General features: G+C 48.0%; 2 protein-coding genes across 2 annotated transcripts; one reads left to right on the top strand and one right to left on the bottom strand.

Moving 5' to 3' along the window:
* Positions 1-2,268: 2,268 nt before the first annotated feature.
* Psmb11 (proteasome subunit beta 11) lies at positions 2,269-3,225 on the bottom strand. The gene has a single exon (XM_050126230.1). It carries the CDS (start codon positions 3,223-3,225, stop codon positions 2,269-2,271), a length of 957 nt encoding a protein of 318 aa, XP_049982187.1.
* An 8,673-nt stretch (positions 3,226-11,898) lies between these two features.
* Positions 11,899-16,773, top strand: Psmb5 (proteasome 20S subunit beta 5). The gene is made up of 3 exons (XM_050126233.1): positions 11,899-12,125; positions 13,161-13,467; positions 16,273-16,773. Exons 1-3 carry the CDS (start codon positions 11,928-11,930, stop codon positions 16,557-16,559), a joined length of 792 nt encoding a protein of 263 aa, XP_049982190.1. The 5' UTR covers positions 11,899-11,927; the 3' UTR covers positions 16,560-16,773.
* Positions 16,774-20,468: the final 3,695 nt, after the last annotated feature.

The raw sequence follows: 20,468 nt of genomic DNA, 5'->3' as shown, positions 1-20,468 counted from the left end.
GTCTCAGGTAGAAAAGGGCACATTCAGAAGGGACATGAGCTATGCCTGCCCAGTTTTACCAACCCTACCAGGGCACTCTAACAATGCATTAAAAAATTAAAGGAACATGGGACTGGGAATAGCTCAGATTTGAAGAGGCAGAGGCAGGTGGATCTCTGTGAGTTCGAGGCCAGCCTGATCTACAAAGTGAGTTCCAGGACAGCCAAGGATACAAAAAAAAAAAAAAAAGGAAGGAAGGAAGGAAGGAAGAAAGAAAGCCATCCTAACTCAAAAAAAAAATCAAAAAGCAAGCCTTATTCTTTCAGGGTTCTAGCCTCCTGGGAAGAGAGGTACAGAGCATCTCAGGGGATTGGGTTGCACACACACACAGACACACACACACACTCTTCACAGCAGCCTCTGGCTGGGCTCAGATATCCATCATAGGTCCCACACCACCCCTCTGTGCCTCCCTTTGCTCACTGTCTGAAGGCCTCAGAACAGATCGGGGGAGTAAGGAGTAGCTATGGGATGATGCATAGCCCGGCCCCAAGCTCCTCTTTTCTGTAGCTTTCTACTGTGCAAGACGTACAAAGCCGGGAGCAGGGGATGGGGGGGAAGGTTGGCACTGTGCCACATAGGCTGCAGAGGCTGCTCTCATTCAAGTATGGCTCCTTTCTCTTACCGAGTCACCACACATGCTGACCCGGCATGCTCAAGTGCAGATCCCCATGCTGAATCTCAAACCCATAGCCAGATGTAAGGCCCACTCAACCCACTCTTGCCCGTGCAGAAGTTGCCCCTCCAGGAATAGGAGGTCCCAAGTGTCCCTGACCTTCAGTTCTCACCCCTGGAGCCCCACACCTCCCCAAGGCTGGGCAGTTTGTAGGAGATAAAGGCTGCTGTGGTGGCCAACAGCTAGATTTCTACCCTGACTAGCAAGCTAGTCTCTACGCACTGGGAACTCTCCATAATCCTCTGTTCTTTCTGGGAGTTCCCGACTTTACTTCCAAATCTCCAGAGCTTGGAAAATTCAGTTCAGAGTCTGTAAGTCTAATGTCAATGAATTCTGAAGTGCAGATGGTCAAGGAAGAGGAAAAAACAGCTGTCAGTCTTAGGACTGGAGGCTTCAGGAGAGAAAAGAGAAAAGGTGATTCCTTCAGATCCCACCTCCTGACCATTCTGGGGAGAGGGCGCTGGCTCCTGGAGCTGAAAGCCTGGATCTCCAAGTCTGGGCCCTCCGGAAAGCCAGAGCGGGCCAGGAGGGCCAGGAGACGGGCTAGCTGGCACCGCCGCCAGCATAGCGTCCCCACTCTGGTCTTAATCCTCTGAAGGGAGCAACCAGGAGAGGCTGGAGTAAAGAAACAGGGAGAAGTCTGTGGGGGTAGAGAGCAGGGCTGGTCTATAGGGCAGGACTCAGGCCCTGGCCGGCACAGCAAGATAAGCCTGGGAATAGGCAGTTTCTCTGCGCTCGCCTTCCTAGCTCATTGGCTCCTTGGAGTTCATTCATCTCCAGCCAATAAGCAGGGGCTTGGCCTAGTCCCCAGAAGCTTGCAAGGAAAGCAGAAAAAAAAAAGGGAGGGGGTGGGAGGCAGGACCGAGGGAAATGTGCACAGAGAACCCACGAAGGCTTGTGCATGTCTAAGATCTGCAATGTTGTCACCTACTATAACCTGGGGAGTCCGATAACTCCCTAAACCCGATCCAGCTTCCATAAAGGATGATGCTTCCAAAGACTGTCATGAGAACGCCACCTAGTCTAGGAGGAATCACAACAGTCATGATAGTCCCAGCAGGGGGGTGGCAGAGACAAGCCCATGGCCACTATAACTAAACTAGGCCCTGCAGCCCTGGGGTTTCTAAATCTTTCTGAGGAGGCTGCTCTCTCCTGGCTGGCCTGCCTGACCAAGTTGAGAAGTGACCAGGAGAGAGAGATAAACACTCAGACAAATAAGGACCAAAAGGAGAATAGAGATTGGGACAGGACAGCAAGAAAGGGTCTAGCACATAGCAGGGCAGTTGGTGTGCCGTAGACATGCAACAAGAATTGGCGGAGTCAGTTTAGAGGCAGAAGAGGCGATGCCATCCATCTGGGCATCCCCAGGACAGATTGGGCAGAGACATCAATAGCTCCGGGAGGCAGAAAGGATAGGGACTTAAACAAAAAGAGCAGGCAACCCGGAAAAGCCAGAGCCAGATGCCATGAGGCTGCTTCAGAACCAGCCCCACTAAGGCAGCCTCATTCCGCGACCTCCCCGCCTTGTCTGGGTCCCCAGGTGCCGTCATTTCTCAAATCATTTCAGTCTTCACTCTTATCCTGTCGTCTTCTGCTGTCACCTCCTCTGGCTCCACAAAGAGTTCTCCACCTCCTGCAGCATCTTGTGGAGTGGCGGGTCCAGGGCAGACTTGACTGACTTCCGCCTCCTGCTCCTGCTCCTGCTCCGGCTCCCGCTCCTGCTTCCGCTCCGGCTCCCGCTCCTGCTCCAAGCCTGGGGCTTTCTGCAGCTCCATGTATAGCACGTAGGCATCACTGCGGGACACATACTCCCATCCAGACTCTTGAACATGGAAAAGGTCCACGGAGCCCCCTGAATAAGCATCACGGTGGGTGGCATGGGCCACAGCACAGCGGGCCAGAGTATAGGCTTCCTGAATGGTCATGTCATAGTGGTAGCTACGGTCAAGCACACCATAGGCATACGGAGATCCAGAGCCCACAGAGAAGATGTCTCCCTGCAAACAAGTGCCATCGCTGTAGACATAGAAGAGGGCAGGGCCAGAGTGGTCCCAGCCACACAGGGCTGTGGCCACACACAGATCCAGACCCCGGTAGCGGGACATCATAGTTGACAAGAGTTTGGCTGTGCCCGCCACACTGGGCAGCTGACCTTCCCTCAGTTCCCGAAGTCGCAGCTCCCGCTGTAACACCCGATACCATGTGACACAATCAGCAGAGGTCCCAGAGGTGGTACCCAGAAGGTGCCGGTGCACAGGGATGACCTTTCGTGAGGCCGGACATGCCACATAGCTGCCACAGGAGGAACGAGTGTCAGCTGCAGCGATGACACCGTGACGGAATCGAAAAGCCAGGGTGGTGGTGCCATGAGCCAGTCTGGGGCCATAGATCTGCAGGAAGGTTTGAGGGTCACAGCCCTGAGGCACAGCCCAGCCACCAGCCTCAGGCAAATGGGGGGATAGCCCCTGGGTATCAGGGACCTGCCACTTGCAGACATCCTGCAGAGCCATCTCTGAGGCTGAGTGTAAGTTGGAAGGAGTCGGGCAGCATTTGAGGCCTGGGTCAGAAGGGGAAGAAGGTCAGAAGGGGAGAAGGACGCCGTTGAGAAGCTGGACCACAGCCAGAACTGGTAAGTGAGACTTTGTGAGCTGAGGCTTCATTGCCCCCATCTCAAGTCAGGCTTCTGGATTCGTTGGTAAAGCATCTCCACCCACATCAGAGAACTGCCAAGAGGAGAGAGAATGCTCCAGCAGAGGTTCTGGCGCTGGGGAGACGCCACCTATCAGTCACCTAAGAGTCTCCTGTCTGTCAACCTCTATCTGCCCAGCAAGGGTAGGGGTGGGGATTAGGGTAACTGCAGAGAAGAGAGGATGCAAGAGAAAGGAGCAGGGCTGCGTCCTCCTTGGCTTTGCTGTGGGACATTAGGCAAGCAAAGACTTCCAACTCATGGCAAGTTGGAGGTGTAACAAGCCGGGCGGTGGTGGCGCACGCCTTTAATCCCAGCACTCAGGAGGCAGAGGCAGGCGGATCTCTGGGAGTTGAGGCCAGCCTGGTCTACAAGAGCTAGTTCCAGGACAGGCTCCAAAGCTACAGAGAAACCCTGTCTCGAAAAACAAAAACAAAAAAAAAAAAAGATGGAGGTGTAACATGGACTGTGATGAACACAGAAAAGACGGGAGTTTCTGTTAGAGGGAAAAGGAGAAGACTTCAATACCTCCCCGAAAAGCAGGATACTGAGGGGTAAGAGTGCCAGAACATGAAAGTTTCTCTTCTGCTTTGGGGACAAAGGGGTCCTTCTGTCTGCACACAAAGATGGCATTCCTAGGTTGGGACGGTCACTAGTAGGTAGATAAAAGCACTTGCTTAGCAAGCCTGGCAACCAGAGTTTGAGCCTCAGAACCCACATTAAAAAGCCAGATGCCAACCCTCAGGAGGCAGAGGCAGGCGGATCTCTCAGCTCAAGGCCAACCTGGCCTTCAAAGTGAGTTCCAGGACAGTCAGAGCTACACAGAGAAACCTTGTCTTGCAGATGCAGTGACACGCATCTCTAATCATCATCTCTATGGCGAGAAGAGAAGCAGAGACAGGAGAACCAGCCCACCTGGAGGACCAAGGTGGAAGGTGAGAACTGGCTCTAGAGTTGTCCTCTGACCTCACACTCACTCACATACACTTTATACACACCGACATACGCTAAATAATTTGTTCATTTTTCAAAAGATGGCCTTCCTAGGTATCCATGGAGCTTATAAGTGCAGTATTTGCCTTGTATGCCCAAACCTGGCATCACAAAAATGATAAAATAATAATCTGAAGGCATCCATATGTAATGATACGTCCCTGTTATCAATTCCAGCATTCCAGGCTAAGATGGGAGGCTTATGAGTTCCAGGCCAGCCAAAAGACTCTACCTCAGATAAACAAGCAAACAAACAAATAACTTTTAAAATAAATACTATAGGGAGCTGGAGAGATGGCTTAGTGGTTAAACACTGACTGCTCTTCCAGAGGACCTGGGTTCAATTCCCAGCACCCACATGGCAGCTCATGACTGCCTGTAGTTCCAGTTTCAGGGGATCTGATACCTTCACACAGCAGGCAAAACATTAGCATGCACGAAATAAAAATTAAAAAAATACTACAGAGTTTCAGACTCTCTGATATGGGATGTCCTTCTGTATACATGTTGCTTTTATTGGCTGATGAATAAAGTTGTTTCAGCCAATGGCTTGGCAGAGTAAAGGTAGGCAGGAAATCCGAACAGAGATAGAAATAGAGTAGGCAGAGTCAGGGAGATGCCCTGTAGCCACCAAAAGAGAAAGATGCCAGAACATTACTGGTAAGCCACAGCCTCGTGGCAATACATAGATTAATAGAAATGGGTTAATTTAAGATGTAAGAGCTAGCTAGAAATATGCCTGAGCCATCGGCCAAACAGTGCTGTAATTGATATAAGTTCTTTGTGATTATTTGGGTCTGGGTGGCAGTCTCTGTTTACAGTTCTCTGTAAGAATGGAGTGAAATCCTCCTACCTCATGCCATCATCGCGTCAGGCCAGGACAGCTGATGGTCTCCTAAGTGGACACTCCAGAGGCATGCAGATCTCTGTGAGTACAAGGAAAGCCAGGTCTACATAGAGAGACTCTGTCTCAAAAAAATAAATAAAAATAAAAAAATAAAATTAAAAAATAAGTCCACTGTTGTGGAATATTTGTTTAACTAGGCAAAGATGTGTTACATTTGTTTACCATGCATTTACTTAACTATGTAAAGATTCGTTCCATTTGCATTAAATAAAACTAACCTTGGCTCAGAGAGGCAGAATTGGCAACTAGCTGACAGGAAGTAGAAGGGAGAAGTGTAGTGTGGCTTTTGTTGGTTTGGGTTTGACTCTTGGAGACAGGGTTTCTCTGTGTTACAGCCCTGGCTGTCCTGAAATTCACCCGGTAGCCCAGGGTGGCCTCAGACTCAGAGACCTGCCTGCCTCTGCCTCCCGAGTGCAGGGTTTAAAGGTGTGTGCCACCTCCGCCTGGCAGTAGCATGAGTTTTTAGTTGGGGTGGTGTGAAAGAAGGAAGAGGAAGCCAGCAAAGAGAGAAAACTAGACAGTTGCTACTCTAACTCTCTGAGCTTGCAGGTTTTCACCCTAGCCTTTGAATTTCAAGTTTTATTAGAACGATAGAGATTTAGTTAAAGCTACCTTTATCGGCAGAAACAGAGCCACCGTCTGGGGGAATGGAATCCACCCAGGCTAAGGCCTTAGTAGCCAGTGGCTAGTAGTTTAAAGGACAGCCACTGTGATAAAGGGAAAATAACATTTTGGGGCTTCACATTGGGTGCCAAAGGTAGCAGGCTTTCTTGGACTGCTAATCAGCTTCCAAATCACGACACCGAGATTTATTATAGTTATGAATGCTCAGCCTCAGCTTATGCTTGTCCCATTAGCTCTTATAACTTATTTTAACCTGTCCATCTTCTACATCTTGTCTTGAGGCTTTTTACCTTACTTTCATTCTGTATATCTTGCTCATACTGCTTTTTCCATGTCTTACTGGCTGGTAACTGCCTGGCTGGCCCCAAGCATCGCCTCCTTTTTCTCCCTCATTCTCCCCTCCTCCTATTTATTCTCTCTGCCCAGCTGCCCTGCCTATTCCTCTACTGCCTAGTTATTGATTGTTCAGCTTCTGATTAAACCAAGCAAAGCCACACATCTTTACATCACTGAACAAATGCAATATAAACAAACGTAACCCGTCTTTGCCTAGTTACAGTATATTCCACCACAGTCCACTATCGGCCAGTCCAAATCCATCCCACAATCTCTTTTCTTTCCATTCCTAGCACATTTTCTATTTCTGCTCCCCCTGTCTCCAGGATTTAAATCCTATCCCTCAATGTCTGGTTTAAGTGCCATGCCTTCTGAAATCCTTCCCCAGCATGAGCTTAAAAATGTAAAGTTGTGGCTTGAAGAGGGGGGTTTGATTTCAGTGTTTTGTTTTATTTGGTTGTTTGATTTTTAGTTTGGAGCCAAGGTGCCTCTGTTTAGTTTGAGCTATCACGAAACTCACCATGTAGTTAGCTAATTTAGATTCATTTTGAACTCTCCTTCCAAGTGTGTGCCATCACACCCAGTATTTCTCATTATTGCTGCTGTTTTGGGGAGTGTTGTTTTCTGTGGGTTTTGTTTTGTTTTTTATTTGTTTGTGTGTTTGTTTGTATAGTTATTTACTTATTTATTGTGTACTCTGTTCTGGCATGTATGCCCACATATCAGAAGAGGGCACTAAATCTTGTTAGAGATGGTTGTGAGCCACCACATAGTTGCTGGGAATTAAACTCTGTTCCTCTGTAAGAATAGTCAGTGCTCTTAACCTCTGAGCCATCTCTCCAGCTCCCTCCCCCACCCCCCCATTTTTTTGAGATGGTTTCTCTGTGTAGCTTTGGAGCCTGTCCTGGAACTCGCTTTGTAAACCAGGCTGGCCTTGAACTCATTGAGACCCACTTGCCTCAACCTCCCAAAGGCTGGGAATAAAGGTGTGCACCACCACTACCCAGGGTTTTTCTGTTTTGTTTTGTTTTGTTTTTGAGACGGGGTCTCACTACGTGGACCAGGTGGCCTTGAACTCACAAAGATCTCCCTGCCTCTGCCTCACCTGTGCTGGGATACTGTTTTGGTTTTGAGGCAGGATCTTGTTCTGTAGATAAAGCTTGCCTTCAACTCCCTCGTAGCCCACGTTTGCTTCAAACTCACTATCCTCCCGCCTCTACTTCTTAAGTGTTGGTGTGAAACTCTGTCCTCTGGACAGGACACAACTATTGCCTTCTTGAATGAGAGTAGATGTGATTGTTCATATGACATCCTCCCAAGACTGAGCCCACTAACTTCCCTTTGAGAAAGGGAAACAGTGTTGGAGAGACCACAGGGAGGAGGCACACACCAGGCTCTGACCCTCCCAAAAGGACAGTAAGCAGTTCACAGTTGTGTATGTGTTTTTTTAAACTAATTTACTCATTTTGTTTTATGTATGAGCATTTTGCCTGCATTTAGTATGTATACCACATGCATGCTTGGTATCCATGAAGGTCAGATGAAGGCAATGTCTCTCCTGGAACTGGAGTTACAGATGGTTCTGAATCACCATGTAGATGCCGGGAATTGAACCCAGATCCTCTGTAAAAGCAGCCAGTGCACTTAGTTGCTGAGCCATGCCTCCAGCCCCCAGTTAACAGCTGTTGGGGAAAGAGACTATTATTTGGTAGTATAGCTTCTATTAGTTGCCCAGGTTCCTATAAATAACCACTTAGTCAGGCACCTCTAAGTAACCACATGTGAGCTCATTGGGTCACCATGCTAGACCTGGGTGACTAGTTCTTTGGTCTGTCCATGGTGCTCCATGTGGAGTGATAGACAGACATTTGTTCATATCTCTCCAGGAAATGGCATGCAACATGCAAACATACTGGTAAGGCTCTGATTTTGAGGAGCAATGGAACCCAAGTGGACCCCAGATCTCCTTATCAAAACCATTTGCATCACTTGTTCCAGCAGACCTGTATCTATACTGACCTCAACACCTCTGAACTAGAACACTTGTTGGCGTCTTTGTAGGACAACAAGACTGAGTCTCCAGCTAATTAGTTAGAGAGTAACAACCTTTAGGACCAGGAAACTAGTTCAGGAGAGCATTTCAGGACCTAGGGACTAAGACACTGAAGGTGAGCTGGCAAGATGGCTTAGCAGGTGGGGGATCCGGACACCAAGCCTGAAAACGAGCTTGATTCTCAGAACCCACATGGTAGATGGTCAGAAATGCCCCCTGCAAACTGTCCTCTGACCTCCAGCCCCCCCCCCCCACACACACGGGAAGAGAGGTGGGGTGAGAGAGAAATAAAATAATATGGAATTGAAATTTTTTGTTTGTTTTGGAGCCTGGGTCTTATTATGTAACTGTAGCTGGACTCAAATTTTCTAGTTAGACCAGGCTGGCCTTGAATTCACAGAGTTCCACCTGTCTCTGCTTTCCAAGTTTGGGGATTAAAGATTTAAAGCACTACACCCAGTTTAAACTTTAAAAAAGAAAAAGAGCTGGGCAGTGGTTGTGGCCCGTGCTTTTAATCCCAACACTCGGGAGGCAGGGCAGAGGCAGGCGGATCTCTGAGAGTTCAAGGTCAGCCTGGGCGAGAGAGAGAGAGAGAGAGAGAGAGAGAGAGAGAGAGAGAGAGAGAGAGAGAGAGAGAGAGAGAGAGAGAGAGAGAGTGTTCCAGGGCTGTTGCACAGAGAAAGCCTGTCTTGAAAAATCAAAAAGAAAGAAAGAAAGAAAGAAAGAAAGAAAGAAAGAAAGAAAGAAAGAAAGAAAGAAAGAAAGAAAGCAGAAAGGAAGGGAAGGGAGGAAAAAAGGACAAACCATTCAAAGCAGTCAGAGGACTGGATACATTACAGAAGTGATTGCCAAGAACACACACGCAACAGGAACCTTGCATTCTCTTTTTCCCTGTGTGTGTGTGGCAGGGGTGTGTGGAGGCTGTGCGCGTGTTGCGGGATATTCAACCACACTGTGAACCCTGAGTTTGCATTTGTGGTATTTATATAAAATCAGCTTTGTGTCAGGAGGCAGAGCCAGTAACTAGTTGATAGAAAGTAATCATAGAGAGTCTGAGGGTATCCGGAAGACGGGTAGAGATACACAGGAAGTAGTAGGGAGGGACTTTAAGCATGGTAGTCTTTTTTAGTGTGGTGGAGTGGAAGGATGCCCTCTTTCTGAGACACCAGAGAAGAGCGAAGGTCAGCTAGTTGCTCCTCAACCTCTCTGAGTTGGCAGGTTTTCACCCCAGTCTCTGACTCCCGAGTCTTATTGATAAACAGACTGACAGAGATTTAGTAAAAAGTACATTTGTCAGGCGGTGGTGGCGCACGCCTTTAATCCCAGCACTCAGGAGACAGAGGCAGGTGGATCTCTGTGAGTTCGAGACCAGCCTGGTCTACAAGAGCTAGTTCCAGGACAGGCTCCAAAACCACAGAGAAACCCTGCCTCAAAAAAACAAAAAACAGAACAGAACAGAACAAAACACTACCTTTGGTAGCATCAGCAGGAGGATCCGGTGGGATGTAAAAGTCCTGCCAGGTGGCTGTCTGAGAAGCTGGTCAGGAACGGCAGAGCTGCAGTCTCTGGCTGAAACAGCAGCTTCGGTGCCGGAGAAAAAACAACATGCAGGTGTGTGCAGGTGGGGGTCCACGTGGAACAGATTCCCATGTCCTGCTCTATCTCTGTACCGTATTCCTTTGAGACAGGGTCTCTCAACAAATCTAAAATGCTGGTTTTCTCCCCGTCTAGCTGACCAGCAAGCATCTGGGATCTACTTGTCTCTGTTGCCCAGCACTGGGGCTCTGGGTGCTCATGCCCACACCCAGCTTTTTAGCTTAGTGCTGGGGCTCCAAACCGAAGTCAGTTCCAGCTCTCTCACTGTGTCCTCTCACAAGCCCTACCCTGCATTTCCTCCACTACCTAAGTGTGAGACGGATAAAAATGTTCTACCTCTGGCTGTAGGATTCAGAAAAGGTTGCCAGGTTTCAGCACAGAAAACACTGCACATGTAAAAGCTGTGAGAGAGGACGGCCCGAGCTGGGCAACGAAGGAACACTGCATTTAGATACTGATAGCTGGATCCAACAAGCAAGGCTAGACGCTGACTTCACAGACCCACAAAGCAGGAAGCAACATTTCGTACACGTTCCTACTTCCTGACTTGTTATCATTCCCAAAAGTGTTGAGCGGTAAGGGTGGGTGGGGGAAGAAGAGGCCGGGAAACATCGCCTGTTCCTGATGAAGCCAATCTTGGCGGGCTGCAGTCGGATCTCCGGCTGCATCTTTATGGACCCTCAACTCTCCTTCAGAGTCTCACATGTCAATTACTACTGATTTAATGTCAGGTGCGAAGAAAGGCATTGTGGCACGTGCCTTTAATCCCAACAACTGGGTGTCAGAGTTCAAGGCTAGCCTGGTCTACATAGGGAGTTCCAGGATAGCCAGAGTCACACAGAGAAACCCTGTCTTGAAAAAATAAAAAACAAATAAAGTAGGCACTAAACTGAGCCTATCCTTTTTCAAGTAACCAAATGGTTTGTTTTTCAACCTTTATTTTATTTGCCTTACAGGCAATCTATTACTAAAAATTCTCACTAGAAGGTGGAAGAGAATCTTAGAAACTGGTTACTTTCAGCAGGGTGAGGTGAGTGCCTTTAATCCCAGCACTTTGGAGGCAGGAGGAACACCATGATTTCGAGGCTAGCCTAGTCTACATAGCAAGTTCCAGCCCAGGCCATCGCTATATAGTGAGACACCGTCCCCCCAAAAAAAATAAATAAATAAAAATAAAACAAAAGTCTTTGAAGGAATAGCGACCCTGGTGTGGTGGCTCAGGTTTGCAATCCCATAATTCTGAGACAAGGCAGGAGAACCTGTAGAGTTGGAGGGTAGACTGGGCCACATTAAGTGAGTTTCAGGATATAGAATATGACCATTTCAAAAACACAAAAACAGCTGTGGTATGAATGTTATTTAAAAAGAAGCAGTGCTGTTGCTGTTTGTTTCTCTGGGTAGCCCTGGCTGTCCTGGAACTCACTTCATAGACCAGGCTGCCTCTGCCACCGGAGTGCTGGGATTAAAGGTTTGTGTCACCGAGGAGGTGTCTTTTATTGTTTGTTTTTACCACAAACTAATGCGGCTGAATTAATACCATAAGAAAATGGCCTGAAAACAATTATTTTAACCAGAATTGGGAAGGGTGACCTTAAAAAAAATGGCAACCCCTTGTCAACAGGGTTTTTAGAAACAGATGCAGCGGGTAACCAGAACCTAGGTCTGGGCGGCGACCAAACGCCAGAACCCAAGTTGTATTCTCAAGCAGTCACGCCCTTCTCAAAGATGGCCCTCACTCAACGAGAACGTAGCAACCACTCTCTAGGAATCTGAAGTTACTCTGTGGGTACTACTTCGATGACCAAAGTAAAAAACGGTAGTCGCATCCTTTTAGCGTTCGTTTCCGCCCTTCCTGGGTGAAATCAGCCCGGCGCAGGCACGTGGAGGCGTGGTTGCCCGGAGTAAAAATGGCCCCCTCCCTATAGACTTCCTGGGACGTGAAGCTGTGACGGGGCGGCGCTGCCCGTCCGTTCTTCGGAGGCGGTCTCAGCGTTAGTTCCTTTTGCCCTCACTAGAGATGGCGCTTGCTAGCGTGTTACAGAGGCCTTTGCCGGTGAACCAGCATGGGTTTTTTGGACTCGGAGGTCGCGCAGATCTGCTGGACCTGGGTCCGGGGAGTCCCGCTGATGGGCTGAGCCTGGCCGCGCCCGGCTGGGGTGTCCCCGAGGAGCCGAGGATCGAAATGCTTCATGGAACCACCACCCTGGCCTTCAAGGTGCTCAGCCAGCCGCCCTGCGGCTCTCGCCTCTCGGGCATCCCAGCCGGAACCGAGGCGGGCGGAGGTTCGGTCCTCTCACCCCGACCCTTAGCGGTTTCGCTCTCTGATGATCTTGAAAAAGGGGAGGTGGGAGCGGGGGCGGTGAGGGAAGGAGACCGGGACTGTCTGGGTCATGGCTCCTAGGGGTCCCCGTTTGCCCTGTTCAAGAAGGGAAGCGGCGGTAACAGCGAACCGTGGCGGCAGAGGGAAAACTGTTGTAGTGGTTCACCAAAGGTTTTACAAACGGGGGTTCCCTCCCCAGAGCTTGATGAAGTCCGAACACTACTGTAATGGATGCCAAACAATTAAGGTCCCTGTGCCACCTTTAAATAACTAGTTGTGGCTCTTCGGCGAGTCTTTAAAGATTTATTTATATTTTAAATAATATATTTTATTTCATATGCATTAGATTTTGCCTACATGTACGTCTGCGTGAAGGTGCCAAGTCCTCTGGAACTATAGTTACAGACAGTTGTGAGACGCCATGTGGTGCTTGGGATTGAACCCAAGTCCTCTGGAAGAACAGACAGTGCTCTTAACCACTGCGCTATCTCCAGCCCGATTCATTCTTATTTCTGTGTGTTTTGCCTTTATGTGTATTCACTACGTGTGTAGTGCTCGCAGAGGGGAGAGAGGGCATCGGATTCATTGGAATAAAAAGTAAATAAGGCTTGTGCACACTCACTAAGGTGTACGTGTATGCTGGGAACTGAACTTGACCCTGAAGAACAGACTAGACAGTGCTCTTAACCGCTGAGCTAACTCCGAGTGCTCTTAGGGGAATCTTTCTTCTTCATATGTGAAGTGAGTAATCTGGTTATTCTCAAATCAGAGATTGCTGTTAAACCCAAATGACATTTAATATGTGGACTCGATTACACAATCCAAAAAGATACAGAAAGATATTCTGGTTTTACATTAATACAAAAAGAAGTATTGGAAGTATCAGTGGTCTTATGTGGCCTCTTTTGTGTTTTCTCTGACTTGAATCAGTTTCGCCACGGAGTCATTGTTGCAGCAGATTCCCGGGCCACAGCAGGTGCTTACATTGCCTCCCAGACCGTGAAGAAAGTGATCGAGATCAACCCCTACCTTCTGGGCACCATGGCTGGGGGTGCAGCTGACTGCAGCTTCTGGGAGCGGTTGTTGGCTCGGCAATGTCGAATCTATGAGCTTCGCAATAAGGAACGCATCTCTGTCGCCGCGGCCTCCAAGCTTCTTGCCAACATGGTGTATCAGTACAAGGGCATGGGGCTGTCCATGGGCACCATGATCTGTGGCTGGGACAAGAGAGGCCCCGGTGAGTTGTTGGAGCTATGTGCTCGCTCATTGGCGTGGACCCTACGGTGGGACGGGGCTAAATGGGTAGGTGAATTAAGGGCTTTTAGTGGATGCTGAGGATTGTGTGTTAACTGGGTTCTTAGCTTTTCCTTCCCTCTCCAAGGTAAGGTAGGCATTGTGCTGTATAGGAAAGGGCATGGAGTTAGACTTGCTGAGTCATTCATTGTCTCAGTCAGCTGACCTCAGGTTACCTTTACTCTTAGCCTGTTTCTTCATCTCTCAGCTGGTTGACTGAGCTGTCACAGTGGTTGAGTGTAGTGTATATAAAGCAATAAGTACAGCGACGGGCACATTTTCCTCCTTCCCCATACAATAAACAGTGAGGACTAGAAAACAGCTATATTTGAGAATTCAGTTGACTGAATGGATAAACTCTAGGCAGTTTTTTGGGGGGGTTGCCGGGGGGGGGGGCAGTTGGGAAAGGATTTTTCTGTGTAGCCCTAGCTGTTCAGGCTCACTCTGTAGACCAGGCTGGCCTCAAACTCAGAAATCCACCTGTCTCTGCTTGCCGAGTGTTGGGATTAAAGGTGTGCACCACCTGGCAAGCTCGCGTTTTCTAACAGGACAAAAAAGTGAGCTGCACACATAATTTTTTTTTTTTTAAATTGGGTTTTTTTTTTTTTTTTTTTCCGAGACAGGGTTTCTCTGTGGCTTTGGAGCCTGTCCTGGAACTAGCTCTGTAGACCAGGCTGGTCTTGAACTCACAGAGATCCGCCTGCCTCTGCCTCCCGAGTGCTGGGATTAAAGGCGTGCGCCACCATCGCCCGGCTCTGCACACATAATTTCAAAATTTCTCATGAGTACATATATATATTAATATACTCTTATATGTTTTATATTAAGCTTTTTACATTGTTTTATTTTATGTGCATGATGTTTTATCTGCTTATATGTCTGTGCACCACAGTGCATGTCTAGTGTTCAAAGAGACTAGAAGAGGGTGTTGGGTCCCCTGGAATAGAGTTACAGACAGTTGTGAGCCACCATAGGGTGCTGGGAACCAAACCAGGACCTCTGCAAGAGGAGCCAGTGTTCTTACCCATAGAACATTTCTCCAACCCCATTTTGAAAAATTTTAAGTTGGCAGAGGCAGATGGGTCTCTGTGAGTTTGAGGCCAGCCTGGTCTACAGAGCAAGTTCCTGGACAGCCAGGGCTACACAGAGAGATCCTGTCTCGAAAAACCAAAAAAAACAAACAAACAAAAAAAGAAACCAAAAAATTTTAAGTTACATTATTTATTTCTTATGTGTATGTGAGTTCAAGAAAGCGCCCATCCCAGCACCTACATGTGGAGTTCAGAGGGTAATTTACGGGAGTTGGCTCCCTTGTTCTATGGAATAAACCCAGGCCTTTGGGCCTGGCGGTAAACAGCAGTCACATGCTGAGTACCTCACTGACCCTAACTTAAACAGCAGAGAAGCCAAGTGATCACAGCTGTGATCTTAGCCCTATGGAGGCTGAAGCAGGAGGGTCAAGAGTTTAAAACCAGCCTAAGCTGTATCGAACCAGGACCGCCTGGGCCACTCGGTGAGATCGAATCAGAAATATAGAAAGCTAGTGGAACTGGTTTATAGTTAATATCAAATTCCCAAACTATTTCTCAGTATTTGGTGGCGGTACCACTTAAGGGTTGTGGTCGTTACATTCGGCCACTTGTCACTGCGTTGGTGGTAACACTCAGCTGTATGGTTGCCGTCTCTGTTTCATTTAGTCTTTGGCCTAGAAGGAGCCCTCCCTTGCAGCCCTGGGGTTCTGTTTTAAGTGTTATCTTCCACCATGCCTGAAGGTCCTGTGTTTGGACTGTCCAGCACTCTTGCCTTTTGGACTTGCCCGTAGAACAGGCAGGATGGTTTGTATAATGGAGGAGAGATGGCTGGCGTGGTGCTTGCACTCTGGGGAGCTCAACAGGAAATTTGATTCTGTCTTTCTCCAATTTTTAAAAAAATTATCGGTGGTGCTGGCATATGCCTTTAATCCCAGCAATCAGAAGGAAAAGGCAGGCAGATTTCTGTGAGTTCGAGGCCAGCCTGGTCTACAAGAGCTAGTTCCAGGATAAGCTCCAGAGCTATACAGAGAAACCCTATCTCAAAAAAAAAAAAAAAAGTTATTTTGTTTCTTTGTGAGTTTCTCTGTGTGTGAGTGTTTGCATGTGTGTATATGCATGTGTGTATGTGCACCACTTATGAATTTCTCTGTGTGTGTTTGCATGTGTGTATATGTACCACTTGTGAGTTTCTCTGTTTTCATGTGTGGATATGCATGTGTGTGTGTGTGCACCATTTGCACTTCCAGTGCCTAAGGGGACCAGAAGAGGGCATTGGGTCCCTAGAAACTGAAGTTACAGACACTTGTGAGCCACCCTGTGGGTGCTGAGAACTGAACCTGGGTCCTAGCAAGAGCAACAAGTATTCTTAGCTACAGAATAGTCTTTCCAGCCATTTTGTTTTGTTTGAAACAGGATTTTCTGTAGCACAGGCTAGCCTCAAACTCAATTCATAATTATGGCTAACCTTTAACTCCTGGTCCTCCTGCCTACACTGCCCAAGTGTGCTGAGATCCCATTTTGGTGGTGGTGTGCCTGCGTGCGTGAGTGTGTTGGTAGATAGAAATCAAACCCAAGGCTACCTGCACATGCAAGGCCTAGATTCTGCAGAGCTACATCTTTGTTGAGAAGATGAGAAATCGCCTTGGAAGATGAATGAGATAGCAAGGAAATGATGGTCTTTTTCCTTTTATCCCTACTCACCTCGTCTCCTTTTCCAGGCCTCTACTATGTAGACAGTGAGGGGAACCGGATCTCTGGAACTGCCTTCTCAGTGGGTTCTGGCTCTGTGTATGCTTATGGGGTCATGGATCGAGGCTACTCCTATGACCTACAAGTGGAGGATGCTTATGATCTAGCCCGCCGAGCCATCTACCAAGCCACCTACAGAGATGCCTACTCTGGAGGTTCAGTCAACCTCTACCACGTGCGGGAGGATGGCTGGATCCGTGTCTCCAGTGACAATGTCGCTGACTTACACGACAAGTATAATGAGCCTCTCCTCTGAAGGAAAGCGGATGTGGCCGTCTGCACCTGTTTGGGGGCTCCTACTGGTTACAATAAATAATAGCACTCGTTCCATAGTGAAGCCCACAGTTATTTCAGTACCTCTTGTAAAGCTCTGAAACATTGTGTGTTCACAGTTGATGGGCTCCTGATGGATGCATTAGCTGTTTGTTTTACTCTCTTGGATGCTAAAATTACACTACTCTTCAACCTCGGCCTCTGTCGCATCTTTTGTCCGTCCTTCAAGCACTTTACAGGCAAACGAGCCAGGACGGTGGGAGAGAAGGCACTGTAATTACAGGAGACAGCGGTGCGGAGTCGGGTCTGCTGCATGCATAATGTCCTCGCTCATGAAGCTAATAGCGAGGCAGGAGGAGGCAGGAGGAGGCAGAGGCTTCCTGCTTCAGTTTGTGCAGATGAAAAGTTGATGAGGTGGAAAGATAGACGGGGATGTTCCAGCCGGGGCTGCAGAGGGGTGGGGGCAGGGGGACGCCATACACAGTGTAGAATGATAACCCCCCACCTGGAGAGACGGGTTTCTTGGTGTAACAGCCTTGGCTGTCCTAGAACTCCCTGTGTAGACCAGGCAGGCCTAGAATTCACAGAGATCCACCTGCCTTAGCTTCCCAAGTGTTATGATCAAAGGTGTGCGCCACCACACTCAGCCAAATCTGGGATCTTGGGAAAGGAAGGCTTGAGCCCCGAGAAAGTGGACACGTGGGCGAAGCAGAAGCCTTGGTGATGCTGTTCTGGTCTCCCCGTGTGTGGATGATGGATGTGCGGCTGGAGGGGAGAAGGTGGGAAAGTCCCTGCTGAGCACACAGGAAGCTGACTCCACGCACCCCTCTTTGAGGGGCTCTGTGACTCAGGGTGGCAGCAGACAGAGGTGGGATATGAGATATTCTGGTTTAGAAGGCAGGCAGGCTCTTCTCCCATCTCAGCAGGGTGCAGTTTGTGTTCTGATTGATGAGGCTGTCCTTAGGAACTGATGGAGCCTTGTCAAGTGCAGGGAAATTGTGACTCAGTGAGACTGGAGGAGAGTCCGGGGAACAAATGACTTGTGCCTTGAAGTCTCTGGAGCCTGGGAACCACCGAGCATGGACCCAAACAGACTGTACTTTTAAAATGAGACTATTTTGGCTGGGGTGTAGGTCAGGAGGTGGAGTGAATGTCTAGCATTTACAAAGCCCTAGGTTCAAACCCCAGCAGCACATAAAAACCAATGTAGTGGTGGGCTTCTAATCCCAGTTCTTGGGAGGTAGAGGCCATTCCCAGCTACTGGAAGTCAGCCTGATGTCGCGAATTAGGTCGTTTCAGTAAGTAACTGGGCTAGCTCAAGGGTAACAGGAACACTTTGATGGTTAAAGAGGGGAAACTTACACTATAAGAATGGGAGTTCCGAAAAAAAAAAAAGAATGGGAGTTCCGAAATCCAATAGGTACCTCGAAGAGAGAGCACCCACCTGCATCTCCCGGTTTTTCTACCTGGGCTCCAGGGGGCCACACCCTAACTAGATGTGATTGGTTGATAGTTTCCCCATCAGCCTGAGCTACATGAAACTTTTTTTTTTGTTGTTTTTTTTTTGTTGTTTTTCGAGACGGTTTCTCTGTGGTTTTGGTTCCTGTCCTGGAACTAGCTCTGTAGACCAGGCTGGTCTCGAACTCACAGAGATCCTCCTGCCTCTGCCTCCTGAGTGCTGGGATTAAAGGTGTGCACCACCACTGCCTGGTTATTATTATTAATTTTTTTAATGATTTATTATTTTATGTGCTCTGCTGTTTTACCTGTGTGTCTGCATGAGGGCATCAGATCCCCTGTAACTGGGAAAGTTGTGAACTGCCCTGTAGGTGCAGGGAATTGAACCCCAGGGTCCCTGGAAAAGCAGCAAGTGCTCTTAACCAGTGAGCCATCTCTCCAGCACTGAAACCTAGTTTTTAAATAAAAATAAATTTAGGCCAGGCAGTGGTGGTGCATGGCTTTCTTTAATCCCAGCACTCAGGAGACAGAGGCAGGTGGATCTCTGTGAGTTCGAGGCCAGCCTGGTCTACAAAAGCTAGTTTCGGGACAGACCCCAAAGATACAGAGAAACCCTGCCTCAGGGGGAAAAAAAAAGATTTACAAAAAACAAGGGGCTGAAGAGGTGGCTCAGAGGTTGAGAGCATTGCCTGCTCTTCCAAAGGTCCTGAGTTCAGTTCCCAGCAACCACATCGTGGCTCACAACCATCTGTAAAGAGATCTGGTGCCCTTTTCTGGCCTGCAGGCACACATGCAAACAGAATACTGAGAATACTGCATACATAATAAATAAATCTTTAAAAAAAAAAAAACAGCTGGGTAGTGGTGGCATACATCGTTGATCTCAGCACTCCTGCGGCAGAGGGAATTGGATCTCTGAGTTTGAGCCTGGTCTACACAGCAAGTTCCAGGATAGCCAGGACTGTTTCACAGAAGAGAAACCCTATTTTTGAAAAACCAAAAGTAAATATAAATAGAGTCTGTGATGGTTGCTCATGCCTTAAATTCCAGCACTTGGGAGACAGAGGCAGATGGATCTCCATGAGTTTGAGGCCAGTCTGGTCTACAAAGTGAGTTCTAGGATAGCCAGGGATGTTATACAGAGAAATCCTGTCTCAAAAAACAACAACAAAATAGGAGTTAAGAGCACTGTTCTTCCAGTGGACCTGGGTTCAGTTCCCAGCACCCACATGGCAGCTCACAACTGTCTGTAACTCCAGTTCCGGGGGACCCGACATGCATGGCAAAACAACGCACATAGTAAATAAATAAAGACAAATTGACTCAGTCAGGTGGTGGTGCACACCTTTAATCTCAGCACTCAGGAAGCAGAGGGAGTTGGATCTGAGTTTGAGGCCAGCCTGGTCTTCACTGGTCTTCAGCTAGGGCCGAATAGACTCTGTCTTACAAAAAGCAATAATAAATCAATTTTTTGTTCTTTTTTTTTTTTTTTTTTTTTGGTTTTTCAAGACAAGGTTTCTCTCTGATTCCCTGGCTGTCCTGGAACTCTAGACCACACTGGCTTAATTCACAGAGGCTCGCCTGCCTCTGCAGAGCTGGGATTAAAGTCCAGTGTTGCCACCACCTGGCTGGCTATAAATCACTGTGCAGAGTCCTGGAGGAGAGAAAAGGAAAGCCTGTAGACCTGTGAATGCTCTTCTGGAACGTCTCTTATTCTAACCCAGGTCTGTGGTACAAAGCCCATTTAGTGGAGGTCAATTGGTAGGTTTTCTGGAAAGAAATTAGGAGGTAAGGAAAGTTTGTTACTGTCTATGATGAGGCTAGAGATGGGACTCAGGTTAAGAGCACTTTCTATTCCTGCAGAGGAACCTGGTTCAGTTCTCAGCACCCACATCAAGCGGTTTACAGCTTACTGCATTTCAGTGAATACAGTGCCTCTATTGTTGAGGGTACTTGGTCTCACATGCACATTCCTACACGTACATACACAGTTAAAAAATGTTAGCCAAGATGGAGAGATGGCTCAGCAGTTAAGAGCACTGACTGCTCTCCCAGAGGTCCTGAGTTCAATTTCCAGCAACCACATGGTGGCTCCCAACCATCTGTAATGAGATCTGGAGCCCTCCTCTGGCCTGCAAGCATACATGCAGACAGAACACTATACATAATAAATAAATAAATAAGTTTCTTTAAAAAAAATGTAGCTGGGCAGTGGTGGCACATGCCTTTAATCACAGCACTTGGGAGGCAGAGGCAGGCAGATCTCTGTGAATTTGAGGCCAGCCTGGTTTACAAGAGCTAGTTCCAGGACAGGCTCCAATGCTACAGAGAAATCCTATCTTAAAAAAAAATAATAATAATAATAAAATATTAGTCAAGTGGGATCATGTACTCATTTTATCAAAGAACTTGGGGCTGGAGAGATGGCTCAGCG

Source organism: Alexandromys fortis, unplaced genomic scaffold (genome assembly GCF_014885135.2).
Source record: "Alexandromys fortis isolate MF-2015 unplaced genomic scaffold, M_Fortis_MF-2015_v1.1 scaffold_258, whole genome shotgun sequence".
Taxonomy (NCBI): Eukaryota; Metazoa; Chordata; class Mammalia; order Rodentia; family Cricetidae; genus Alexandromys; species Alexandromys fortis.
The sequence above is the reverse complement of the archived record's forward strand: the minus strand, read 5'-3'. Positions and strand labels throughout refer to the sequence as shown.